The 26682-nt window shown below is 48.1% G+C and overlaps 12 protein-coding genes across 12 annotated transcripts; 6 read left to right on the top strand and 6 right to left on the bottom strand.

The window, feature by feature from the left end:
* Positions 1–34: 34 nt before the first annotated feature.
* Positions 35–416, top strand: N7479_001868 (electron transfer flavoprotein regulatory factor 1; the record flags this gene model as incomplete). The annotated part of the gene is made up of 3 exons (XM_057249565.1): positions 35–80; positions 175–318; positions 400–416. The coding sequence occupies 3 exons, from the start codon at positions 35–37 to the stop codon at positions 414–416; spliced, it is 207 nt and encodes a 68-aa protein (XP_057113997.1).
* Positions 417–933: 517 nt separating this feature from the next.
* On the bottom strand, positions 934–2115 carry N7479_001867 (class I SAM-dependent methyltransferase; the record flags this gene model as incomplete). The annotated part of the gene is made up of 1 exon (XM_057249564.1): positions 934–2115. One exon carries the CDS (start codon positions 2113–2115, stop codon positions 934–936), a length of 1182 nt encoding a protein of 393 aa, XP_057113996.1.
* A 2859-nt stretch (positions 2116–4974) lies between these two features.
* N7479_001866 (CCR4-Not complex 3'-5'-exoribonuclease subunit Ccr4) lies at positions 4975–7298 on the top strand (the record flags this gene model as incomplete). Its single annotated transcript, XM_057249563.1, has 2 exons — positions 4975–6037; positions 6109–7298. 2 exons carry the CDS (start codon positions 4975–4977, stop codon positions 7296–7298), a joined length of 2253 nt encoding a protein of 750 aa, XP_057113995.1.
* An 815-nt stretch (positions 7299–8113) lies between these two features.
* On the bottom strand, positions 8114–9465 carry N7479_001865 (putative mitochondrial carrier protein (Pet8); the record flags this gene model as incomplete). The annotated part of the gene is made up of 3 exons (XM_057249562.1): positions 8114–8193; positions 8517–9381; positions 9442–9465. 3 exons carry the CDS (start codon positions 9463–9465, stop codon positions 8114–8116), a joined length of 969 nt encoding a protein of 322 aa, XP_057113994.1.
* Positions 9466–12809: 3344 nt separating this feature from the next.
* N7479_001864 (Arsenate resistance ArsH) lies at positions 12810–13739 on the bottom strand (the record flags this gene model as incomplete). Its single annotated transcript, XM_057249561.1, has 2 exons — positions 12810–13220; positions 13287–13739. 2 exons carry the CDS (start codon positions 13737–13739, stop codon positions 12810–12812), a joined length of 864 nt encoding a protein of 287 aa, XP_057113993.1.
* A 755-nt stretch (positions 13740–14494) lies between these two features.
* On the top strand, positions 14495–15777 carry N7479_001863 (acylglycerol lipase; the record flags this gene model as incomplete). Its single annotated transcript, XM_057249560.1, has 4 exons — positions 14495–14560; positions 14648–14702; positions 14787–14856; positions 14949–15777. The coding sequence occupies 4 exons, from the start codon at positions 14495–14497 to the stop codon at positions 15775–15777; spliced, it is 1020 nt and encodes a 339-aa protein (XP_057113992.1).
* Positions 15778–15936: 159 nt separating this feature from the next.
* On the bottom strand, positions 15937–17412 carry N7479_001862 (tRNA (adenine-N(1)-)-methyltransferase; the record flags this gene model as incomplete). The annotated part of the gene is given in 4 exon segments (XM_057249559.1): positions 15937–16917; positions 16980–17050; positions 17112–17291; positions 17310–17412. The coding sequence occupies 4 exon segments, from the start codon at positions 17410–17412 to the stop codon at positions 15937–15939; spliced, it is 1335 nt and encodes a 444-aa protein (XP_057113991.1).
* A 235-nt stretch (positions 17413–17647) lies between these two features.
* N7479_001861 (putative Phosphoserine phosphatase) lies at positions 17648–18705 on the top strand (the record flags this gene model as incomplete). The annotated part of the gene is made up of 6 exons (XM_057249558.1): positions 17648–17735; positions 17788–17801; positions 17850–17926; positions 17989–18291; positions 18350–18498; positions 18563–18705. The coding sequence occupies 6 exons, from the start codon at positions 17648–17650 to the stop codon at positions 18703–18705; spliced, it is 774 nt and encodes a 257-aa protein (XP_057113990.1).
* A 395-nt stretch (positions 18706–19100) lies between these two features.
* N7479_001860 (metallophosphoesterase family protein) lies at positions 19101–20877 on the top strand (the record flags this gene model as incomplete). Its single annotated transcript, XM_057249557.1, has 3 exons — positions 19101–19115; positions 19172–20550; positions 20610–20877. The coding sequence occupies 3 exons, from the start codon at positions 19101–19103 to the stop codon at positions 20875–20877; spliced, it is 1662 nt and encodes a 553-aa protein (XP_057113989.1).
* A 344-nt stretch (positions 20878–21221) lies between these two features.
* N7479_001859 (FAD-dependent oxidoreductase) lies at positions 21222–22690 on the bottom strand (the record flags this gene model as incomplete). The annotated part of the gene is made up of 3 exons (XM_057249556.1): positions 21222–21690; positions 21813–22198; positions 22424–22690. The coding sequence occupies 3 exons, from the start codon at positions 22688–22690 to the stop codon at positions 21222–21224; spliced, it is 1122 nt and encodes a 373-aa protein (XP_057113988.1).
* A 926-nt stretch (positions 22691–23616) lies between these two features.
* Positions 23617–24721, top strand: N7479_001858 (uncharacterized protein; the record flags this gene model as incomplete). Its single annotated transcript, XM_057249555.1, has 3 exons — positions 23617–23855; positions 23911–24210; positions 24292–24721. 3 exons carry the CDS (start codon positions 23617–23619, stop codon positions 24719–24721), a joined length of 969 nt encoding a protein of 322 aa, XP_057113987.1.
* A 578-nt stretch (positions 24722–25299) lies between these two features.
* On the bottom strand, positions 25300–26624 carry N7479_001857 (GATA transcription factor LreB; the record flags this gene model as incomplete). Its single annotated transcript, XM_057249554.1, has 2 exons — positions 25300–25343; positions 25460–26624. 2 exons carry the CDS (start codon positions 26622–26624, stop codon positions 25300–25302), a joined length of 1209 nt encoding a protein of 402 aa, XP_057113986.1.
* Between the last annotated feature and the right edge of the window lie 58 nt (positions 26625–26682).

Here is a 26682-nt window from a genome sequence, read left to right as displayed (position 1 = left end):
TATAGAACAATAATCGTTCTTGGATGTAGCAACGATGGTAAATCCTGAGCTGCGCCGGCAGGTCATTAACGTCTACAAAGGTATGAAGTCGTACTTGTGATACAATAACTTGCACTATTTTTCCTTTCAGTCTTCAGCTGGCCATTTGCTCCATGCTAATAACCCGAGATGTAGAGCTTCTGTTCTTAGGAAGGGAATATCCTCTGGGCTATCAATATTTCCGAGATCGGCTACACCGTGCGTTTGCAAGTCAGACCCAGATTACCGACGAGGAACAGATCCGCAAGGGAATAGCGAGGGCTGAGTTTGTAAAGAAAGGTGAGTGCTGTGGTTTTTATGGGGATTCTTGCCCCTATAATTAGTTGCAGTTGAGGATATATTGCTAATTTTTTAATACAGAAGTGGAAGCATTGTAAGACCAGCCCCTACATCCCTTTCTTTCCTCCCTACTTTCTACATCGCATGGTCACATCCGACCATCTTCCTCGTTTCACTGCCTATATTGCTTGATTACAACCATTTGGGCACACGGTGAAATCATTCGTTACATGTCATTTTTTTTTCTATACATTGCACCCATAATGGGATAGTGTCTGGCTAGATACACTGTGCAAAGATTCACTCCTCATTATCATGACATCATGCAAGCACCATTTTGACCACCATCACAAGACATTTGCGTTGATGGGAACTGACAGGATAAAAAACACCCAGGTACTATTTGAAGCGGTACCGAACGCTGAAAAAGCGATATGGAAGTGAGGCCTAATTTTTCCAGGGCTCTCACCTCTTCTCCAGAAATGTTCAGATCATATGCATGTTAGAAACCCAGAAAGACAGAACATTGAAATAAAATCGGGGGTATCACCAATATAAAGTGCAGAATGGTCACAACTTGGCTTTCGCCCGGAACTCCAAATTGATTCAAGGGGTTCATTTTTTTTGACCCCACCAGGCGCTCACTTCAAGGCACTCGCCGCTGCAGAGTCCACCTTTTTGCAGGAGATCGGCTGTCATTGCAGCCCACCATCGGTCCCATTCGTCACGGCCCTTTCCGCTAGACTCCATCAATATCGGCTCTAGCCCTTCAATCATCTGGATTGTGGTGAGAAGAGCCGTTCGCCGGATGGAGATCTGCTCTGGAGTTAGGGCCTTTCGTGGACGGTTATTTGAATCCTTGCCTTGGCCGTCTCGCTCCCAGCGCAAGTCACCCAGTGGGATTGCGACGCGGCGACTGTCGACATTTTCCAATAAGTCCACTTCAGAGTTAAAGGATAGACCGATGGTCGCACACGGAAGCGCTGTCAACTTGAGACGGTCGAACGACTTCTCTATCCAGGAGTTATAATCAACCACAAACTTGTTTTGTGCTCGTGTGAATGGGGTGGCAGAGGAGAATGTATAAGTAGCCGTTGCATCGGCAATCTCCTGTTCCTTCGAGGAGGTCTTTCGGGCCGGGGCCGGATTGGGCAGGAGCGAGCGGAAACTCCAATCTGAATCCCACACCTCTAGGATTCCTCCGGACTTCAGCACCCGCAGGGGCTCGCTTAAACCCGATGCAGATTGCGCCGGACTGGACGGACACATGCCAGCATCTTTGATAAACACGAAATCAAAATAGCCGTCCGGGAAGGGCAGACGGGGTCGGCGTAAATCATGACGTTTGAATTGCCAATTCATTCCCTGCTTCCGCATATCTGGTGCAATAGAGATAACATCTATACCTGCAAAAGCCACATCGGGATGGCCTCTGCGGGCGAAATATTCATGGCACAGACCGGACCACAGACCGGACCCGCATGCGATCTCCAGGACGCGTTTGGGTGGCCGACTGGCTAAGTGGGGGTTGCAAAATGGGCCGCCGAGGACGCGGAGCAGCATCAGCGTGCGCAGGCTTTGGCGGTGGATCTCGGGTAGGTCACAGGGCAGAGGGTAGACGTTTTCCGGGTCGCGAAAGTAGGTGCGGTCACCCTGCCGCACCAAAGGGTATGTTGAGTAATCCGTGAGTGAACTCAAAGACGAGGAGGAGGTTGCGGCCAGCGTCGAACTCAGGTTAGAGTGTAGGTCGGACCCGGAGGCGGTTGCGGCTGAGAACCCCAGAGCCATCATGTCCATATCACTTCCAAGGTTTCCTCAAGTATCTCGATTGGTGTCCCCTATGACTCTGATGATGGGTCGTGGGTTCGGTCGCATTCTCGGCGCAAAACTGAATTTTTCATGAACGAGGCATGCTTTTTTTTGGGCTTGCAAGGTTTTCTTTTCAAGTGGAAGATATTTCCGAGGGAAATAGGAATTAAAATCGAGTTTTTTGGGGGAAGAAATAAGAGTTGAACAGGAAAGGTGAGACCAAAGCGGGCTCGGAAATTATCCCTCTAGTGCAGCCGGGCGCAGAGCTGAAGAAATTTCTCGTTCAACGTCAAAAAAAGACTAAAATTGAAGATAGTCCTTTTGGCGTATGTAGGTCGAAGGAAATTATTCCAGAAGTTCGAGAAGAAATTGGGGGGAGAGAAAAAAGCAGGTCTAGTTGACCCCTGGATGGAGTTGAATATCCACTCGAGTCTAGTTTAGTCTCTTCACGGTAACACTCTTAACAGTACTTTGCTCCGTAGTAAAATATCAAATAATTTGTATTGCTGACCAGTAATATCTAGTATGTTTTACTAACCTATATGTGATAGATATATATATATATCCTTGGAATTCCTATTCTTATATATACTTATACTTATAGACTATATCTCCAATAACCGTTGACATCATGACTCCCATATTTAGCCATAGACAGCCATGGCTCGCCGGAAAGAGCAATGCCAAATGCGGTGGAAACCTCGGGACTATAAAATCGGGACTCTCCTATATTTTCTATACGGTACCACGGAGTATAGTATATATATGGTATAAATCAACAGTTCATGATAATACATAATGTTCAGCTCTTGGCTCTGTAGTCTAAAATCATATATCATATATGTCAACATTAAAATGCCTGATTTAGGGCAATGCCCCCTTGCTTTGCTAGATTGATAAGATACATTTAAAAGTACAATTTGTGTGTATGCCAACGGCCTCGGCAATAGACATGTATTATGCAATTCAAACGGTAAATACTAGATACACAATCCGTCGGAGATCCCTACCCGCCATGTCGATAGCGTACGGAGTGCGGAATACGGAGTTAATAAATAATTGGATCCCACGCTAAGTCTGGCCCCCCCCAACATTCTGAGACTTAGCCCGACATTTGTCTCTCTATCTGATACAGTATACGCCGTACTTGCCCCGTGCCCTACACTAAAGCCCCAGGCAATTGTCTATGGTATCGGCTATTCTATGCGATCGTCTTGATTTGCACCGTGATCCGTGCCCTTTCCGCTCTCGGTAGTAAATATTATTAGTGAACGGTACCTGCAGACCAATACGGGAATTCGATCGACACCATAGCGTCTGCCACGTACTTTTGGTTGGGACTAGTTTAGGTTTTTAAAGACACGGGAACAGAAGGCGTTGAAAAGGTAAATATGATCGGTAAGAAGATGAAGGTAACTATGAACAATAAATTGAGTGGCAATACTTCGTAGAGCATGGTGGTCACATCAAGCCGGTGGACGCATCGGTTATAAACATGCAGGCATACTAGGTCTGTGTTACATTGCAGAAGCTATACATATTACATATCATTTAAAAGATATTTCTATATTCACCACTCCGTACTCCGTACGAATTGAACAGAGTCTGCCCAGGCGGAGTTTGACTATTGAAATTATCTTGAAAAAGCTCTATTTAGACATCATTTGATAGTGATCTTTTACTCTGTACAGATACCATATTAGCATGGTGTTTTAAAGTATTCACCAATACTCACTATAGGGATAGAAATTATCTGCATTCCAAAGTTGTACTCTTTTCTTGATCATATGATCGTGAAATTTGTGGAATCGAGCATGATCAGTCCATTCGTGGCTTTTCTGTCTCAAGCAGTTCACCCCAAAGGGAAGCTCGCTGGCCTGAACTACTTTGATACATAATATTTTCCTATTATTCTCTGACACAAAGAACGAGATCGAAAAACCAGACTCAATTTTAGAGGTATTAGATATTATTAGCAGGGGCTTAGACTATATCAAGTCATTGTCCATTCTTTCAATCTTCCCGACCCAGGTCTTTTTCCGTCTTTGCGAAACCCCTTAGTTATATATCTATATTCTAGACCCAGATTCATTTTATGTACCCCCGTAGTGTTCACTAGCTTCAAACACGCTGTTAAGGCAAGATCAAAATTCAACGCAGGTTCAACTTGCCAAAGATGGTTCCGTATGTCCATGTAGTTTTGGCAGGCAAAATCAACCACGTGGCTAGTTTCTTATATAAGTAATCCCATCAATCGCAAAGTAATGCGAAAGTACGAGATATATGAAGAATATATGATCAATGCCAACCGTTTTCCTCTAAAAAATGTCAAACAGTTAAGGGACATTGACCGTGTTCTTGGCAAGTCAAGCTCATCAAAGCTGGCAAAGACTTGACCCCTGCGGCGACTCACGTGATCCCGTGACTCCCGCCTCGCTGCAAACCACCAGTGTCCATCTCAGGACGTCCTCATCGACCTGGAGACAATCGTATGGTTTGCTCATCTTTGCTACGTCAATTCTGCCCCGTTGGTTTTCTTCGACTCCCCTTCACTCGATCTTTTTTAAGTTTTCCACTCATTCCTTCTTTTGACCATCCCGCCCAATCTCCGCCCTTAGGTACCGCTCCAGTGCACACCTGAAGATACTCTCAGTGCCAAAGTCACCGGCGACCTTCAATCGTGGTTTGATACAGGTGGTTTTGTCTTAGGCCTCTATGTGGAAGAAGAGAAGAGACCGTCTCCGATCCTCTCCTCTCCTCTCCTCGACCCAAACCAACTTAGCGCCGCCCGCCAACCAACAGGTTTTCCACCAGGGAAACAAAACACGGTCTCGTCTGCCACGTTAAATGGCAGATGGTACCTACAGGTTCCAGCAGCCTGGGGCCGGGCAGTTCTACTTCCAAGCTCAAGCACAGCAGAACCCTCACCAGCGACACATCGTTCGAAACGGGACCAATTCTCCGACAGGTCGACTGAAATTCAACACCGACACCCCCTCCCCCTCTCGATCCCCTGCCCTAAACCAGGCTGCTGCTATCAGCCCTTTCAACAACATGTACGGCCAAACTCACCAAGGTCAGCATGTCATGATGAATGGCGGTCAAGCCCACCAGCGGTTTGGCATGCCGATTCCGAAGTTCCAATCGCAAACCCACCACTCTCATCACACACAGCAGCCGCACCATCACGCCCACCACACACAAGCGACCCACAACCTCACTCATCAACACAATTTCCCCAGCGGCGCACTAGCCTCTACAACAACCTCTCATTTTACCTCGACTCATTTGCAGAACGGAGTACCGAACGCCGACGATGATCTTGATGAGTCAATGAACGAGCACTGGCAGCAGCAGCTCCAGCTTGCAGCAGAATCCAGACAAGCCACTTCTCCCCACTACCATGCCCGCATCATTGCGCAACAAACGAAAGGAATCCAGCTTATGTCAAACCAAACTGACACAGAAAGTGGGACGGAGGGGCGCAATGGTGCATCCGCGGGGAAGCCAGCTAGCCGACAGGGTTGGAATGCGCTTGATTTCGGTGGCCAAGGATTGCGCGCGTTGACTACTTCGTTGTTCAACTATGGTTTCATTGAGAAGCTTTACCTCAACTCTAACAAGTTGAAGGTGTTGCCCCCGGCCATTGGACAATTGCGGAAGTTGACCCATCTGGACCTATCAGGCAATGACCTGACCGAGCTACCAGAAGAACTTGGCATGCTTTCAAACCTAAAGAAACTCCTTCTCTTCGATAACAACATTCGCACCCTTCCTTACGAAATGGGTTACCTTTACCGGTTGGAAACCCTGGGCATCGAGGGCAACCCCCTGAACGATGTCCTCAAGTCTCAGATCATGAAGGACGGTACCAAGGCTCTCATCAAGTACCTGAAAGAAGAGATGCCAGGTGTGTTTCAGCTGCTTGCTTCCCTTTGAAGCATATTTGCGCGATCTTGTTTGCTAACTTCATCATTACAGTCCACCTACCTCCTCCTGACCGTGACTGGGTGATTCTCGATGATACTTCAACCTCATCCAACAGTAATACGGAAAAGATCACCGTACTGTCGTACAACACCTTGTGTGACTCCTCTGCTACCCAATCGCATTACGGCTATGTGCCCTCACGTGTCCTGTCCTGGGAATACCGCCGTGAGCTTATTCTTAATGAATTACGATCCCATAACGCAGACATTGTCTGCCTTCAGGAAGTTGATCAGGGAAGTTATAACAATTTCTTCCGGGAGCAACTTGCATACAATGATTACAAAGGTGTCTACTGGCCGCGTGGTCGCGCCATGGGCATGCAGGAGGAAGATGCCCGGATGGTCGATGGATGTGCTACATTCTTCAAGGGAAGCAAGTACATCCTGTTGGACAAGCAATTGATCAACTTTGGTCAGACAGCCGTTCGTCGACCCGACGCCAAGGGCCAAGATGATATCTACAATCGACTGTGGCAGAAGGACCACATTGCCGTTGTGATCTTCCTAGAGAACCGGCAAACTGGTGCTCGCTTCATCAGCGTGAACGCTCATCTGTATTGGGACCCAGCCTTCAAGGATGTCAAGCTCATTCAGACTGCGATTCTAATGGAGGAGATTACTAAACTCTCGGATAACTATGCCAAATGGCCCGCTTGCACGGACAAGACCGCATTCCGCTTCTCAGAGGCCGAAAGTGGTTCAGAGTCCGCGCCCGTCGTGGAACCGGCCCCGTCAATGGAGTACACTAGTGGCGATCAGATCCCTGTTCTCATGTGCGGTGATTTCAACTCCTCACCAGGGTCCGCGGCTTACAACTTGATCTCCACTGGACGACTGCCCGAAGCCCATCCTGATCTAGAGAAGCGACTTTACGGAAACCTCAGCCGTGTTGGTATGACACATCCCTTCAAGTTGAAGTCAGCCTACTCCTCTATGGGAGAACTGAGCTTCACCAACTACACCTCCGACTTCACGGCCATTCTCGACTATGTTTGGTACTCTTCCAACACTCTCCATGTGTCAGCATTGCTCGGTGAAGTGGACAAGGATTATCTGCGCCGCGTGCCTGGATTCCCGAATTTCCATTTCCCCAGTGATCACGTCGCGTTGCTTGCGGAGTTTACGGTAAAGGGCAAGAAGGGCAAGGTGGTAGAGGCAGACTTTGGTCCCCAACGGCACTAACGACATGGAGCATATGAGATCTTCGGAGATGGGGTGTTTTTCCAACCGGTTTCTTTCGTTCTTGCTTGTTCTTTCGGAATCTTTTTGGGTGGTGGCTCTCTGGCCAGCCGTCTTATGGTGTTTCTTTACGTATTTCTTCTCTTCTGTCTCGTGCTTTTTTTTTTCTCTCTCTCCTGCTTATGAACGTCCTTCCATTTCCTCTTGCTTATCCTCCTCTGTATCCTCTTGGTTTGCTAGCGGAGTATCTATTCCTAGAACGGTGGCCTTGCCTTGTGTTCATTGGATGTAGTGAAACGGTGCGGCAGTGTCCATTTACTCTCTGGCATTCTCCCTTCCATCCAAACTCTCCCCCTCTTTGTCCTTCAGCCTCACTCTCTACATCTCCTGTGTCTTCTTCCGTTAAGTTTCCTGATTTATCTCGGTTTCATCTCACCTAATCTCTAACGTCATCTGAGACGGTTTCACGACGCTTAGGATCGGGGATTGGTGTTCGGGGGGAACAGGTGGTGAAGGGTATCTGCTTTTTGCCCGTGACGAGGTTGATTTTTGTCGTTTTTTCTCGATCAGGCGAAGGGCGTTCTGTCTGTCCCATGTACGTGTTTATTGCGCCGTGCCGTCATATGCGAGGTTCAATCGAGAATAGAGCGTGGCTTTGTTCAATTTCAGTCTTCGGTGTTCTTTTGTAGACGTAGCAAACTTCCTGGTAAACGTAGGCCAATATGTCCTTCCTATAGAGTCTTCGGCACAACGCTTCGATGCTTATCGTGACACTGTCATGTACGCATGATTGCTCCCCCGGACTGCTATGTAGTTCCTTACGTAGCTGTGTTCATGTACGACAACAGCATGCAGAGCAGGCCTCGGGATTCGGAGAGACTAATAAGCATAGCATCTGCTAATGACCGTTAGTGTAACCCGTTGGAGAGCTAATAATTCGGATGTTAGCTCCGCGTTAGTCCCCGTTACTCCTCGTGCTCTATATGAAGTGCACATGATAGTTAATGATCGCCTTATAATGTAACAATGGAAGGGTGCTTCGCAGGCCCTTCACATTATACACCTCAAGACCACGAATCTAGTGTTGTTCACTCTGTTATAAGACAATTGAAGGAGTGGAGTTATTCTATTCTATTATACATATCCTATAATACATTTAGCTTGGAATGGTCTCCAGCCATCCCAACTATGAGGCATTATAATTACACAAGTATATCTTACTTCCCTCATAAAACCCAATATAGAGTCCACTTCCCACAACCGCCGCCACGCAGGTCAAAGCAGATCCCCGAAACAACCCAGCTACCCCCTCCTTCCGTAGCACATCTCGAGCAATAGCAAATGCCCCGACACGGGGCTGTAAGCCAGGTTTCCCCTTGAGACTCGACGCGGTGCTACCTGTCTCTTCACCAACCGCAAGCCTCATCCTCGTCTTGACCACGTGGATAGGAACAAAAAACAAAGACGCACAACCCCCCGCAGCACCAGCACCTAAAATAGTCGCTTCAAGCTGCTGCCTAATATCATCTTTCTCTGTCTTCCACCGCTCAAGCAAATCCTCCTTGAACATCTCATACAAACAAAACGTAAGACACATATTCGGTAATTGACTCGCCACTAAAGCAGAATACCCAGCCCACAGCTTAGAAGGGTACTTTCGAAATTGACGAATCATCTCCATCGTCGGAGATGGGCCTTTTTCACAATGAAGTGGGCGCTGATAAACCTGAGCATTCTGCTTCAATACCTCAGCCGGGTTCTGGACAGCGCAAGCGAGTAGTTCAGCGACAGCACTGCTGGCAATGTGAATCAATGGCCGCGGGACACCAAGCATATATCCAGCGGACTGTGCATTCTCGAACGCCTTCTTTGACGCTTCGTATGCTGTGAAGAAAGCTGCTGATGAAAGCGTCCCTGCGACGAGGGTTGGCCCGAAGCCTTGGTACAACCCGCTGAAGAGGGTGCGGCTAAGTGTGCCGTTTAGGTGCTTGTAGACGCTGCTGTAGATTGGTGATTGCATGCGTGTTATTACTGTGTCCATTGGGTGGATGGCGCCTTCGCTGGCTAGCGCGGCGATTATTGCGGCCTGTTTGGGTTAGATGGATATTTTGGATAGGAGTGGGAAGGATTGACTTGCGGTTGTTACTTCTAAGCCATTGAATGAGGACATTTTGGTATGGGTCTCTATCGCAACACTACTGGAAGGAATGGATGTGACTCTTTGCTGAATGTATAACAGGATCTGACAGGCTGATATCGGGGTCCGCGGAGCCCGTACTACGTTTTGGAATTTTTCGACACCGAGCTTGCCCGATTTGTCTGGGATGAGTACATATGTATTATTTTGAATTTGATATTCTAAGTTTGATACTTCCAAATTATTGACATATATTATGTCATGGATATATTTCAAACACTATAGGTGTGAATGTTAGGTTCTTATACGGAGTAACCGGTAAATATATAATTAGACCTATGTTTCTTTACTATCAACCAAAACAAAATCACGTCCTAGTATTTCCATATAAACACCTTGACTAGCCACTCAAACCAGAGGATGGGGCCGTGGCATTAGATAACTACACAACAGAGACAAAACTGGCCTACATAAACCGTCGAGTGCTCACAAACATTCAAATGTACCAACATTTTGCCGGTAAACCAGCTCTTCTTGATTAGGTACCCCTACCTGTTTCTAGGCCCCTGCCTGGGCTTTCTGCCGTTTAATCAACCAAAGAAAAAGCAAAGAGAGACTAGCACAGATATAAGAGACACCACAGAACACTTGGGCATTTTGATATGGTTGGTTGGACCCTAGACGGCGTAATTTGAGTGCTATAACCTCAGAGACTATAATTTGATATTAGGCGAAAGTCTTCAGATTTGTATAAGGAATTCTTACATGTTGTAGGAAGCACAATAAAAGACCAAGACAAAGAGAGGAGCGACTGGAGCTGCTCCAACCCAGCGACCTCAACACATAAAGGTCCCACAGTCTATTAGGAAGTTCAGCTACCACGTAGAATCAGGATAGACTGGATCAACTTACAACCCAAAAGACCCCGAGAATAGCCCCGCTAATGAAAGCGAAGAGAATAAGTACGCCATATGATGTTGAGGGAAGCCAAATGGCAAAACAAATAACACCACAAAAGCAAGTCAAGAGGCCAGCGACCTCAATCCTGCCGAAATTGTCACTGGCAATGCCGATCAGTGGTCGACCAACAGCAGTTCCCAAGTTCAAGATTGCGTTGACAGTTGTAGCTTGGCTGTCCGAGAGTCCAATGGAGCGTGCATAATCTGGAAGTGAAAACAGCAGACAAATATAGCCAAGCATACTGAGAAAAGCCCATGATAGTAATAGAAGCACGTCTAACCGATGCAAGAGTTTCACATCGAACCCGCGCTGAGACGGCCGTATAGCTTCATTGCGATTTCGGATTAGTAAAATAGCAATCATTAGTATTGAACAACTGATAATAGCTGTCAACCGCAGAGCCCAAGCAAGAGATATATTCTGAATGATTGAACCATCCATAAACGAGAAAATCAAGCCACCAATACCTGAACCGGCCGCACTGATTCCATTGGCAAGGCTTCTTTTTTTATCAAACCACTGAGAAAGAACAGGCAGGCTTGGTATATAGATAAAGCCAACGCCGAATCCAATCAAGACTCCCTGCGACAAATAGAGCTGCCAGGTCCTATGTGAAAAGGACGCAGAGACATATCCCGATGCCAAAAGCCCTAACCCGAGCAACATCGGTAACTTGGTGCCGTACTTGCGAGCGATGATTGTAACAGCAGGGGCCACCAACATCGCCATGGAGAAATTTAAACCCCCAATTAGTGCAAAGTCCATTGGAGTAGCCTCAGGGAACACGTTGTTCGAGAGATAGTGTGCCAGGTACACGCCGTATGACTGTTAGAGGACATGAGCTGAGTTGCCGCTCACACGGCTGATATAGAGACAACTCACAGAGACCGCGCCCCAGCTGAAGCAATTAATACAAAAGCACGCAGCCACGCATATCCAGCCATATCCTCCGTCCGGGAGTGGGGAAGTGTTGGAAGAAAGCGACATTGTATAGCACACAGAAGAAAATGTGGTGAACAATGTCTCTGTGTGGGAGTTTCCTTGTCAAATTTGGTATATGATGCAACTCCCAATAGCCTTTATACCCATATGAAGAGAAGCAATGAATATTCAAATAATGTTTATCTTAACTCTTATAGCTATGACTTTCAACTCGTCGAATGTGGTATGTCACTGTTTCTTGGCATCGCTATGTACACAATGATCGACAAGAACTAGAATATGACTTGCCAAAGATGACAAATATGTTAATACTAGTCCCGATGACCTTACACATAGATTCAACTTCCCAAAGTCACAGATACGGGCTGGTTGATAATTGGAATGAAGCCATGGTATTCTTACCCCACTAGTCAACAACACTAACATCATGGGGATGCCCCGCGACTACAGAATTTCCCTCTTGGGAATCTTACTACACTCCATTTCAAACTTCTCCGAGGGATGCTAGCCGGCAGAATAGAACTATTTCACCCACTTTGACTCATCATACTCATCCAGAAGCTGAGTATAATCTTTCCCAGCTGCCACCCACCCCTTAATACCGCCTTCTAGCACAAGGCTCTTCATTTCCATGTCCTTTTGCCTTTCCAGGTATTCTGCAAACCAGTTCGCAGCACGCACCCCACGACCTCGGGAAGAACCTGCTAGTTTTGTCAGCGGAGAATAATTTTGCGAAAATCAAAGCACACTGACCACAATACCACACCACATTAGCGACTCTTCCTTGCGAGAGTATAGAATATAGAGTCGGAACAGTAGGAAACAAGCTCTCGGCTGGGAGATTTAGAGAGCCCCGGATTGTGCCACCCTGTACATTTATTGTAAGATATGCAGATAGATGGGAGATAGAAGACCCTGTGTATGTACCTCAAAATCTGTGCGACGTAGGTCAACTAGAACAAAATCTTTCCCGATCTTCTTGCCCCCTTGAAACCACCGGAGGAGCTCGAGGCGGGAAATCGGGCCTGTTATGGTGCTTTGATTAAGGTAAGCTGCATGCCAGAGAATGCACGCGGGTGACTTTACCCTGCTGGGATCATTCTTAATACTTTCGTCTGTGATCAAGGTTGACAAAGAAAACAAGATAGAGTTGATAGGCAGAATCAAGAAGAAGATATAACGGCGTGAACAAGAAAAATAATGTATATACAAGTTAGTTTACTATCGCGAAACATGTCCAGAGCCCTCAGGCTGTTCAGCACGGTAGCCAAGAGTAGTGTTATCATGTCATTGCTCGGTGTTGATTGGGCAAAGAGATTTCAGACTGTCACTCGCCTCGTGTTATTGGTCACTACTTGACTAAATGACCGAATGGTAAGCCTTAGCCAGAGAAGTCATCGAGTTGCCAGTCGAGGTAACGAAGTATGTTGAGATTATGCCATATGAATTGTCTTTCTAACACTCTCTATATTATTCTATGCATTTTGACTGGCTATAGTGGCATTCAGCTTTGCCTCCTTTATCTTCTTCTCCTCCCGTTCACTAAAACGGTCACTGAAAAGACCGATGTGAGGCCGCATCAAAATCGTATATTTCACAAACTCCTCCATGCAATCCACCAGACGATCTCGGTTGCCACTAGGCATGAGTCGTTGATCTCCCGGCTGGCCTTCATCCGGGAACTGTGTATATGCCTTGGGGATCGAAGACTGATTCGGAATCGTAAACATACGCATCCACCGACCCAGGATGCGCAAAGAGTTGACCGCATTGAACGATTGAGATCCACCGCACACCTGGGCAATGGCTAGCGTTCGGCCTTGGGTGGGACGAACACTTCCAGTACTCAACGGAATCCAATCGATCTGATTCTTGAACACAGCGGTCTAAAATTGCGGAAAAGCATGTAAGTATTGCATCAATGGCTAAGTTAATCGCGGGAGAGCACTCACCAGATTGCCGTGCTGTTCAGGTGAAACCCAGACATGTCCATCACTCCATACACTGAGCTCTCGAAGCTCCTGTACTTTAGGATGGGCTGTATCACTCTCGTTCTTCATAGGAAGTCCTTCGGGATCAAAGACGCGTACGTCACAGCCGAGGCGGAAAAGGATACGGGACGCTTCGAATGCCACCAGTCGGGAATATGACCTTTTCCGAAGACTCCCATAGAGTACCAGAACCTTCAACCTCTGGTTTGTAGCCCGCAAGTTCTGTTCTGCCATGTCCGCTGCGGTCGCCAAATCTAAATTGTTGACCCAGTCCTCATTTGAATTGTCATCAAGGATAAATGAACGATACTTCTGGCGGATATCTGGGCTATCTTCACTCTGGGATAATGCCAGAGATCGATATGAAACATCGGGTTGGGTGTTTGTAGCCACTGGAGGAACGGCGGAGAACATCCTTGCTGAGTATTTGGGGCACAGCATAGATCGTAAGATTGCTGGCCTAAGTGTCGAGGGCACTCTTTGTATAAGGTAATATAGCATAGATTTCAAGGTTGAAACATAACAAAGAACAATACAATTAGATATTGACAGTGATTTTGGCATAATATAGTAGCCCTCAGGAAGGTATGTCACTGACGAAACATGATTGGACAAAACAGATGCAGTTTATAACCAATAAAATTTAGCAAGTGGGCCTAGTATGAAGACCCATGGATTCATGGAGGCTCTTGCCCTCTTGTCCACGTGAATTGGGGCTTCGGGACCTTCCCGAGGTAAGGTTGGGCTACGTCCATGTAGGTATTTTGTACTATCTCTTGTGATCTTAGGCAAGGTGCGATCATGGACTTAGTACATATAGAAATGAATCAAAAGAAGCAAGGGATGTCGCAGTCAAGGTTACTTGCAAATCTTGCTAGAGCGACAAGGCGCAGAGTTTATCCAAGATGGCCTCCAGAAGGTGGAATTTGCTTGTTCCTGAGATTGCAACAATTCTATCTTATAGTTACATGTTGATTTCATAATAATTGTGCTAGAATATAGATTTGTATAAATTGGTTTAAACATAAATTTTGGCGCGGGTGGATCTGCGTCACGTTAATATCCTGTCTTGACATTCCTGCCGAGGTCCCGAGAGGTCATGCTAAAAGGTGCACTTCGTCTCTTCTCTAACCACACCTCAACCCTTTGTACAAACTCAAACAGCAGAAATGAACACAGAAGAAAGTGTACACATTCTCCCAGACGGCCTTGAGGTGTATACCAAGACATGGAAGGTATGTCTGAATTTACAACGATTTTGAATAACCTTAAGATAAGAGTATCACTGATCTCCAACGCTAACACTGCGCTCTACTTTATAGACCAGCGAGCCCCCAGTTGCCGTTGTAGCCTTTATCCATGGCTTCAGTGACCACTGTGAGTCTATCATGTCTATTATGAGCAATATACCAAGATAGCTCATCGCCCACAAGACAAACTACTGACACAAATCCATTCTAGGCAATGCCTATAACGATCTGTTTCCAACACTGGCATCGGCAGGTATTGAAGTCAGGTCTTTTGATCAGCGGTAAGTCTTAAACTAGCAAGGTCATACCTTTTCCTGATACCTCGATATATATACCCATCTCAATAGAGCCCGCTAACTAATACCCTAAATAGAGGATGGGGCCGCAGCGTCAAGAGTACCAGCGACCGCGGCGATACAGGCCCAACATCTCAAGTCCTCTCAGACATCCACTCCTTCCTACAAAGCCTACCCTCCCGTCCTGATGTACCCCTATTCCTAATGGGTCACAGCATGGGCGGCGGCCAAGTTCTCAACTACATTTTCCACCCAGAGTCACCCTACAACGGAGACAATTCCAACCGGCCCAAATTCGCTGGTGTGCTTTTGTACTCCCCTCTAGTCGCTATAGATCCATCCTCCCGCCCCTCAAAGCTGTTAATCGCAGCGGGGCGACTTGTCGCAAAGCTGATCCCCCATAAGCAGCGGTTCTCCCCGCTTGATCCAGATTTGCTGTCTCGTAACAAGGAGACAGTCAAAGAGTGCGTAGCTGATGAGCTGTGCCATGACACGGCGACATTTGGGGGGCTGGCAGGCATGCTGGATCGGGGTATATGGTTGGAGAAGATGTTTACGGCTGGGAATGGAGGTTGGGTGAAGACTGAGCTGCCAATTTGGTTTGCGCATGGGGATGCAGATCTCATTACTAATTATTCTGCGACGAAAACCCTTGCTGATGGGTTGACGAAGAAGGGTGGCGATGTAAAGTTTTGTACTTATGAGGGGGCTTATCATAAGTTGCATGCTGAGTTGCCTGAGACGACGGAGAAGTTCTTTGCAGATGTGAAGGCATTTATTTTGGGTAAAGTGCCCAAGACGGAAGAGGTGGTTGTTCAAGATGAGGCAGAGGGTGTTCAGGACGAAGGTGGCATAGCCACTACCGCTCATGAGGATGCGGAAACCGAGGGTAAAGCAAAGCTGTGAGATGATTGCTTCCTGTTATAACACCTTTTCGGATATATTGTTAATATTATTCTCACAATTCTCTATATGGTACAAATGGCTTCAGTCTGTATCAGACATGCAATAGAATACAGGTATATAGTACAAGATATATATGCTGGGCACAGCTAGACCGAAAACTTAACGGTCTTCGATCCGTCGCCAGACTGCCACGAAGCCGCCGCCCTGGATACGCACTCCGACCTTGGGCCGGCAGACCAAGACAGACTCCCCTTCCTTGGGAGGCTCCTCTGTGGTGGACACCTCAGAGGCAGTATCAGAGGCGGCAGACTGCTCGTCGACCTCAGCAGGAGTGACACTTTCAGTGTCTGAAGGGGCAGCCCAGGATGCTGGGTCGGCGCCGGACTTCTTAGTCGCAAAACGTACATCCCATGTGCGACCACCGCTGATTCCAGAGCCAAGTTCGATCACCTTCTCCTGAACGAGGGGCAGTCGCTGGTCCCGGATCAGTTGCAGACACTCGCCAATCTGTGTGATACTAGGCATGAACACCACCAGGAGGCCATCACGCTTCAACATCGGGGTAACATGCGGAATCCTCAAATTCGAGGAAGGCATGTCCAGAATAACGTGCGAAAGGAACGGTTCAACAGGATTTCCCCCGGTCAGTGAAGCTAGGCCGGTCTTTTTCCGCTGCTGCTTCTGCTGGGCAATCCAGTTTTCGACGGGGCCCACATAGAAGTCAACATTGCCTGCGTAGATTCCACGGCGGAACCCTCGGACGTTTTTCTCGGCCAGCACAGAGAACTTCGGCGATACGTCGACTGTGTGAATGATGGCGTTGCGCTGCGCTCGCCACGCATCCCATTCCTCCTGTGCTGGATCCGCAATTGGCTCGGCGGGTTTCTCTTCTGTTTGTTCTGTGTCCTTCTCACTTGGCCTGATAACGCGGCCTTCTAGGTATTTGATCTGGGATCGCAATGGACGAGGCGGGGGTGTGGTATTGGCGGCGTGAATGGCACGCGCCAGGTGTAGTGTCAAGGATCCATGGCCTGTTCCGGACTCGAGGATTTCCATAGTGGGTTGTATTTCGCCCGCGGCAGGAGTGTTGACGTGAATGTCAAGAAGGGAAGCAATTAGATTGGCATCTTGTGGATAAATCTACTGACATAGCATAAGTCTAATGTATCTCCGTGTCTGATCCGTAGGAGTGATGTGCATACCGGCGTGACCAACCGAGGGGTCAGGGCGACGTATTCTTCTAATGTGGGGAGGCTGACTCGGAGACTCAGGCCTATATATACGGAAGTATCAGTGTTATGTCCAGGAAATACCGAGAAGTGGATGTTATTGACCTTTGCGAGACTGCACCGTGTCCCAGACCCGTTTCCCAATGATGCTATCATGTTCCACTGCCCCACGAGGAGTCTGGAGTTTTTCACCTCGCTTCAATGATTTCGACAATGAGGGCTGTTTGCCGTGTAAAATGACTCGGTCTCCCTCTGCGCATTTTGTTAGCCCGCTGCTAGGAAGAGCTGTTGTAACTCAATTACCTTTTATGATGGAGAAATTGGTGTCAATGGTCCGAGAGCGCAAGGCACCTGGAGCTGGAGCCACACCAAGCACGCGCTGCAGGGCCTGGCGCAGACGAGACATGATATATAACAATAGAAAGTACCTACTCCGGAGGTAGCCCTGAAGTAATCAAAAACACCAGAAAAGGAAAAAATGGCTGATCGAGACTAACCCACTGCGGTACCGCTCGACCCACCCCCGAGTTCACCGAATCGAGGGGCACATCTTTAATTTCAGGCTTGTTCTTTTCAGTCATCCTTTGGATTGTTCATATATACCTTTTTCTTCTTCTTTAGATTCATTCCTATTGCCTATCATGGGTTCCAACGCTCTCCCATACATGGAGACTAAGCCCAAGCTCATCTTCTTCACTGATTTCGATGGCACAATTACAGTCGACGATAGTAGGTGCTTCCCCACAAAGTGCAGGTCCTCGAATGCTAATTAGAATCGCAGGCAATGACTTTATGGTATATCGCATCGCTACCCTCTCCTAGATCTTCACTAATACCACCAAGATTGATACCCTTGGCTTCGGCCGGGAAAAGCGCCTCGTATTGGGCGACCGGGTCCTTAACGAGACTCTGAGCTTCCGGTGAGTGTCTAAGACACGGTATATTCCCCCAGCAAGCCCTAATGAATCGTTCGTCATTATAGGGATGCCTTCCGCGAGATGCTTGAAAGCATCAAGACCCCATACAACGAGTGCATCGAGACGCTGCTGAAGAACATGAAGCTGGATCCGTATTTCGAGGAATTCTACTACTGGGCTAAGGACAACAATGTTCCCATTGTCATCCTGTCATCTGGCATGCGACCCATTATCGGCGCCTTGTTGGAGAAATTCCTCGGCCACAAGCCAGCCAACCACCTCACCATCATTTCCAACGAGCCTGTGAGCCGGGATGGCAAGGATATTAACAGCGAGGGTGGTTGGCAAATTGAGTACCATGATGACAGGTAAGCCACTTTCAATCCGATCGTCATTCGCCCGGCCCCACTGACAATCATTCACCAGCCACTTCGGACATGACAAGTCCCTCGAGATTAAGCCTTATGCTAGCTTGCCCGACGGAGAGCGCCCGATTCTTCTATACGCCGGAGATGGTATCTCTGATTTGTCTGCGGCTGCAGAAACTGATCTTCTCTTCGCCAAGCAAGGCAAAGGTACTTATCTGCCCGAACCGCCCTGAGCCTAGATTTCTAGGACACCGAACTAACACTGTTGCAGATTTGGTGACCTACTGTCAGCGTAGGGGAGTGCCCTACACGACTTTCGAGAATTGGTCCACAATCCTCTCGACTTCCAAAGATATATTGAGTGGCAAATTGTCACCGAGTGATGTGGCTACCAAGGCTTCAGCTGGCCTGTAGAACGGATGTATAGACCTGTATAGACTTGTAACTAGACGGACATGAATGTGGATGATGGGTATTAATTTCACATTCTATATGATTTTAGACAAGGATAATGAGAATATTAGTGAAAAGAGAAAGAATGGTCAAGTCAATGAATCACCAAAATACAATCACCAAATATTGGGCAAAGGCTAGACCACCCCTTCAGGAGTCACCGCCTTCAGCGTCCAAGCGTCCGAGGGTCAACTGCGAACTTCAATCTTCCAAACAAATTATACTTGTCCTTTATACTCTAGAGTTGACCGAACCTGGTCTTCTCCTTTGCCCTATACACCCGCAATTCGTGGGCATCATGCGACAGGGCACCTCGCTTTTCTTCAAGTCCTTACCAGGGTGATATCTATTCCATCATGGCTCGCCGGCTAGTACGACATTATGTTACTCCCTGTGAAGCAGTTTTCCTAACACCTAATTTGTGTAGGTCCGAGCGAGTGTACAGCTCTGTTTATTCGCAACATTCATTCTCCTCATTATCGTTGTTCTCGATAATCGATTTAGTGTCCTTCCTTCCTCAATTCATGGCCATCTTCCGTCGCATTATTCCGGCTACGTGATCACAGATGTGACCGTCACAACATGCTCCTCCCTTAATCCGTTCTCGAGCTGTAAGCTAGACCCAGAAACCTGGTACCGCGTTGAGAAGGACCTCTACCTGCGCTCGGGCTGGACCTCAAGTGCCTACGTTCAATTCAGGCGGAAAAAGGAGGAGGAATTGGGGCCCGATGATAAGGTGGTCATCGACTTGAAAATCAGTCGTCTCACTCCCCCGTCTGAAATTGGTGGAAAGACTGAAATTGAAGCGTGGGAACCTCGACCAGGAGGCATCTGGCTCAAGCGCTCGTCCTCCCGCCATGCTAGCGACTCCGAAAACGCTGTGACGTACATCGATGTCCTTTATGGAGCGGATGCTGTTGATCCCCGTATCAACTGGGAAGTCAAAGATACTCCTATTCTCCTGGATAGTATGACGGAACAGCTGGAGACTCGCCTTAGTATTCGAAGAGGGCACCCGCAGGCCAAACCCAAGAAGCCCGTTCCCAGGATCAACGAGAACGGAAAATTCAAGGTGATGCAGTTGGCTGATCTCCACATGAGCACCGGTCTTGGCCACTGTCGTGATCCTGTGCCCGTGGAAGCGGTGGCTGGCCGGAAGTGTGAAGCCGACCCCCGAACCTTGGAATTCGTCGCACGACTTCTTGACGAAGAGAAGCCGGACATGGTGGTTCTCTCCGGTGATCAGATTAATGGCGAGACCGCCCCAGATGCACAGAGTGCTCTCTACAAAGCTGTAAAGCTTTTGGTCGATCGCAAGATTCCTTACGCAGCCATCTTTGGAAACCACGACGACGAGGGTGACCTCAACCGAGAACAACTCATGACCATATATGAAGACCTTCCTTATTCTCTTTCAGTCGCCGGCCCCGAAGACATTGATGGGGTCGGAAACTACGTTGTCGAAGTCCTCGATTGGGGCAAAAGCACACACTCTGCCCTGACCTTCTATTTCCTTGACACACATTCCTACTCCCCCGACGAGCGTCAGTTCCGTGGCTACGATTGGATCAAGCCCAGTCAAACTCGGTGGTTCAAGAATACCGCACAAAGTTTGAGAAGAAAACATCAGGAATACAACCATATCCACATGAACGTGGCATTCATCCACATTCCGCTCCCTGAGTATCGCACGTCAGGAAAATACTTTAAGGGTGCATGGATGGAACCTCCCACTGCACCAGGGTTCAACTCTGGCTTCAAGGACGCTCTCGAAGAAGAGGGCGTCTTGTTTGTTAGCTGCGGACAGTAAGTCACATGCTTTCTGAAGTTCATTTGTGTCGTTCTGAGGACTAACTTTTCTACAGTGATCACGTCAATGACTATTGCATGCTCGAGAAGGACGACAATGATAAGCCCTCTCTCTGGATGTGTTATGGCGGCGGTGTCGGACTGGGCGGGTACGGTGGCTACGATGACTTCGTCCGACGAGTTCGTTTCTTCGACTTTGACAGAGGCCCAGGTCGTGTATCAACATATAAGCGTCTAGAATGGGGTCAAACCGAAGCCAAAATCGATGAAATGATGATCGTGGATGGCGGTACCGTCAGCGGCCCAGAGGAAGCATCCCAATGAAGTCTGACCTCTATCTCTCTCTATATTTTCCTTTCACTTCCTCTCCCCTACCTTGTATCGAGATGTCGGCGTGTCTGTACTGCCCCAGCTCTCACATACTGTCGTTTCTGTTCTTGTTGGCGGCCTTTCTCTTATTTTCCTGTACATATATCTTTTTGCCCCTTGCCTGCATTAGGTCGGCGTCTGCGGGGAGTCTTACCTTTTCCTAAAATATTGAAGACATTTCTCCTATTCTTCTTTCCAATTCTTGAGGTCTGGACTGTAACATTGATCACTCATATCTCGACTAACAAATACTACAATTACTCTCACGTGAATATCTTACATCGCTACTGGCCCCATCCTCACCACCATTTCTCGAATAAAACTCGCTGCTCCCCGCCATCCCCTAGCATTCCAACCAACTTCTCCACAATAAAATCAGTCATAGCAGGCGGCCCACAGACATAACATACTGTGCCCCGAGAATCCAATTCGCCAGTTTTACCCACAGCTACAGAGCGCAGATCCCGATCAGTTATCCTCGCTGGGTGAATCTTGAGATCAGAAGGGGACCCAGACGAGAAAAGGTCAGGTGATGAAGCCAAATCCGTAAGGAACAGGTCTAGCGAGATCTGGAGCCGATGCGAACTCTCTTGAGATCGGATTATCTGGCGCAGACGCGGGAGAAACAAGATTTGGTCTAGTACTGCATCTGCTGATGCTGCTTCCTTGTCTCGCGGTAGGCGGCTGGAGTATAAAATGTGGATGGTTGTTGGGTTGGGGGTGTGGGGTTCGTTGTTGTTTAGGTGGGAAAGCATGGATATCAAAGGGCTAAAACTGTGTTAGAACTTCTTCACGAGGAAGGATTGATACAAGTGAGATCTTCAAATGTTGGTTTGTGTTGATGTATGTTTCTATACGTCGGAGATAGATGTTTGGGGAGTACCACTTACTTGATACCAACACCACCCGCAACGAAGACCACATTCTTAACATCATTAATACTGACTCCAGTTGGAGGCCAGATAAAACTTCCGCCAACTCGGATATTCAGCTCCTTGCCAAGGATCTCTTCTTTTGGTCTCCATAGCCATGCGGCGGATGGGTTACCTGGAGAGTCTTGTACGGCCAGTTCCACATATGGTGGTCGTCCTTGGGATTCTGAAGATGGTTCCAGCGCCTCACCAGCCAATGGGTCTAGAGAAGCCTCTGGCGACGGCAGCACCTGCGCATCTGCCGGGGTGGAGGTGATGGTGAATCCCCCCGCGTGGGCGATAGAGGGAATATTAACATCAAGCCATTGGCCCGGGAGGAAGCTGAATGGCTGTTGATCGTTATCCTGTAAAATACGTCAGTGGTGTCTTTTGGGTAAAAATGCATGATAGAAGATGGGCGGGTGTGATTGGAGCCATTGGCCGTGCGGGGAATATATGGATAGGATCCGACGGCGCGGGGAGAGCAATTAGCCCCGGGGGTGACAGCCCGGTTTAACATGAGTCAAAGACACGGGAGATAAGGATATACGTAAAGAGGGCACATATAGGAAAAGAAAATAACGCCATACATTATTCTCCTGGGAAGGTAGAGTGAACTGTAATAGTCGAACAGAGGGGTTGACATGCTCGATGTGCGATAGCCGCACTGGGTATAGTCTATTTTGCCGGGGCTCTGCAGCTGTGCGCAGCTCGTGAGGAATTGAGTCTTCTCTTTGGGAACTCATTTGGCCTGTGGTTCTTGAAATGGAGTGGAATCCAAGTTGACTAGGGCGGATGATGCGGGGTGGAATGGTTGAGCGAAGAGCAAGCGGACACAAGGATTGGAACGACTTCATCAAGATATGTATCAAGCTAGATGTGATTAGATGAATTTAGTTGATGAACTCCGTAAAATATGGCATGATTGTCGCCTTCCAAGAGAACAATTCAGTCACAGTTTGGGATTCTGCCGACCACATGACTTCCTCTCTACAACAATCCATGAAGCTATCACTCGACAACTTCCATGATTCGAACTCGATAATTTGGGGCTTATTGATGGCTATGGCTATCACAAATAAGAGACTACTTTTTTTGTTCCTAGTTTCCTGACTCCAGGGCTAACATGGATATATGTACAGTCAACTGCATAGTCACAGATGCGACTCACATCACCCCCACAACAGCGTTTCGCCAGTCGCTCGGTACTAAAAGCTGCAAGTTCCGTCGGAGTGCCAAGATTTTACTGATTCTGTTGAGGGGAATTGTGTGATGAGAGATTCATGCAGATCTGTCATCCTATCACACAGTCTAGCGTGTGACGAGCGGTGGTCTTCCACCGATCCCCGTCGTCTCATTGGTGTGATGACCCCGGGTTGGTACTTGCGCTGGCGCTTTGCCGCCATCAAGCATTGGCCAGATGCACCTCCCAAACACACATCAATCCATCTGCACGGTCTTCCCATGCTGATTCGTGACCCCTCCTGCATACGATGGCTTGTGCCTTCGGCCACTCGTTGGTCTTTGGCTCATATCAAGCGCTCGTCCTCCGGATCGCCCAGCCTTGTGTTCTTCTTCTACTTTTTTGACCTTCTCTACCACACTGGAGCATTTAGTCCTGTTCTTGCGATAGACTGAATGTCTAAGCCAGCAGGTCTGGCTAAATCGCGTTGTACAAAGCTTTAGTTCTTCCATAAGCGCTGCGGCTGAACGGTCAGCTTGGGAGAAATTGAGTCGATTTTTACTGCGATCCAAGACCACGCAAGCATTTCGAAACCTCAAAATGCAGTTCTTGTTTCCAAAGAAGCATAGGCACCACAAGGTCGTCCTTTGGTTGATGGTCGGGGAGTTTCCGATCACAATCGTAATGCTGACATTGACCGGTATCGCTTCCCACAATCTATACCGGACACTTTTATGGCAAGACGGAGCAAACAATGGATTCAACAGTGCCCCGAACGAGGCGCTGTATGCAGCGGCGAACTACAAACCATATAAAGCCCCTATGGTTTGGTCCGGTTTGTATGTTACTCCCTATACTCAATATTCAAGAGCTGGTTGCTGATCCTGAGAACAGTATCACCAACTACAACCTTGTCCTTGGCGTTTTGAGCACCTTCTTCCTCATCACGAAATTGCCTATCCACTGGATGAACCTATTCTATCCTCCTGTTGCAGTCGCCATCCACGTGTCCTTGATCGTTCTGTACATCGTGTCGGCGGTGTACCAGGCTGGGTCTGATATGTCAGACCCCAAACATCCCCAGCCAGGAGCCCCATGGTACATTGCAAAGAGTTGCAGTGTTGCCTCTAAAAAGTCCAATGTTGCATACTGCATGCAAGCCAAAGCGCTGTTTGCTGTGACTGTTCTCATTATGTGAGTTCCACCCTTTCTACTCTGATAGTTCTTCACTTTCTCCCATTCCGCGAGAAAATAGTCAGCTAACAGCCCCCTCAGTATCTACTACTGTGTTGTCCTCGGCTTCAATATCTACTCCTGCTTCATCACTCCCGAAGAACGGGCAGAGATTATGGAGCAGAGAGAAGAGCGTCGCATCGAGAAGGAGTTCGAAGAAGAGATCATTAAGTCTCCCAGTATGATTCCCATGACCCCCGGCTCAATGCCTAGAGGACCAGGCATGGTTCCCCGCACCCCCGGGATTCCGCCTATGGCTGTTGGGGGAAATATCTCACCCTTCGCGCCACGCACGCTGGCTTTCAACCGACTCGGCAATGGCAGTACTGCCTCTGACCTCCCGCTGCGCGACAACTCCCACCCGCCTCAGCCCCAATATTCATCGGTGCAATCGAATGAAGTCAGCCCAGAGAGTTCGACGACTTCGCCAATGTACTTCCCGCCGCCGCCAAAGAAGGCTGCTAAGCCCTGAATGAATTGCTGTTCGTGAGAAATTTTTTTGTGATACCACTTGTTGTTGTGCATACATCACCTTCATTATTTAACGAGACAAGGATGGCGTTCAGATGGGCTATTTCCATTCCTTTGGCCCTCTCCATGGGCTTGCCTTTTATTGGCCAAATGCCCATAAGTGCTCACAAACCGTCATCATTTTTGGCATTGGACTTTTGATTTGCTCCGACTCAGTCGAAAATCATTTAATTCCCCATAATCAAGTTTTGAGTTACCAATGAAAAACATATAGATTCAGTAGTGCATTAGTACACAATTTTCCCCAAATAGATCACGGCTAATTAAAAAGAATGGCTAGCTATATACATTGAACCAAAGATATCGATTTCACAAGACATAAGATCATCACCCATGTGATAACGAGCATGGGGTTTGTCTGAAAGTCATTAGAAATCTAGTGTGATGAACAGCATGCTTGACCAGCAAAGCGCCCGAACAAGTGAGGGGGCATCTTGACGTGAACACGCAAGACACAACGGAGAGAAGATCTTAAAAGGTCACCAACCCGAGAAAAGCAAATAAACCGGGAACTGAAAATTAGGCCGACTCTTGGCGCTTCTTTTCCTTCTTAGACCAGCGTACTAAAAGAATGACACCCGGGTTAGTCCGTTCCGTGCCAAGAGTAGATAGGTTACAAGCACGCTGAAGAATATGTAGGTTGGAACAGGGGTTACTGGAAGCGGTGGACGAAACTTACAGCCACAAGCATTGCACAAGGTCTTAGGCCCGTTCGGCCCCTTTCTCCATTCTGGCGAGTCAGCCGTCCCACAGTCGCTACAGACATGTTGGGCCTTGAGCCTTTTACGGCGGTCACCTTCCTGAGCGTTGCGCTCTTGGTCAGCAGCAGTGGTGATGTCAATATCGCAATGTACAAGACGACCACGGCTGACGCCTGTGCTGAGGCCTTGCGATCTCTCGCCCTCTGCGTAGTAAAGACCAGTCATGACTTCGATGCCGTCGAGGTGTGAGTAAACTTCGCCAGTAGTGCGCTCTGGATAATAGCTCGTCGATTGGCCCGTATCAGATTCGTCCGAAGTCGGCCCCACAGTGTCCGTCGTATCAGGATCACTAGATATTTCCCCTGAACGAGCGGGTTGTTGGCCCTGGGTCTCCGTCATGGGGGCGCGAATATCCTGGTCGCGGCTAGAATATTGTATCCGAGCCGCGGCCGCCTCTTCATCTTCTTCTTGCTTTAGTTTGGCGATCTGTTGGATCAGACGTGCGTTCTCAATCTTGTGTTCCAAAAAAGAGTCAAGGAGCTGCGAGACCTTGTTGGGATATGGTCGGCACACGAGGAAAAAGCCAGTGCAGCGCCCGCTGGCGGACATGGTTCTCCCTGCCTGACGCTCATCTTGGTTTGCAAGATGTGGGTGACCATAGGCCTCTATGAGACAATATGTGTTATTGGTCTTTCGGAATCGTAAATGGGTTCGGAACGATTGGTTCGCGGCGACCGAGTCGTCCAAATCTCTCTGGAAGATTCGATGATCGTCCCCATGAATATAATGTGACAGAAGACTTCCCTCGAGTTGTTTTGCGGCACGACCGGTGATATTCTTGCATGATGGTGTGGCATAGGTGATTCGGCCCTCGGGGGTGAGGAGAAGTAGCATGTCCTTCATTTCATCAAGGACTCGCTCTGTCCAGCCTGCATCGCGTTGTACACTCTGGTATCCCCCGGGTTGAGCAACTTGCACCCCGTAGTGCCTACCGTAGGGCCCATGAACTTGCTGTTGGTCCATTGCGTACATCGGATGCCCCTCATTAGAGGTCGGTATCATCTGGGAGGCAGGTAGAGATATACCCTCATGGGGTTGTGAGTGACTCAGAGCCAAATCGAGTGCTTTTGAGACTTCTCTCATATTGAGGCAGGGAATTTCCCTAGAAAACAATACCCGCACGAGGGAATGGATATAGTAG

Source organism: Penicillium vulpinum (assembly GCF_028829585.1).
Source record: "Penicillium vulpinum strain IBT 29486 chromosome Unknown utg000001l_segment0_segment0, whole genome shotgun sequence".
Classification (NCBI taxonomy): Eukaryota; Fungi; Ascomycota; class Eurotiomycetes; order Eurotiales; family Aspergillaceae; genus Penicillium; species Penicillium vulpinum.
This window is presented reverse-complemented; position numbering and strand designations above follow the sequence as displayed.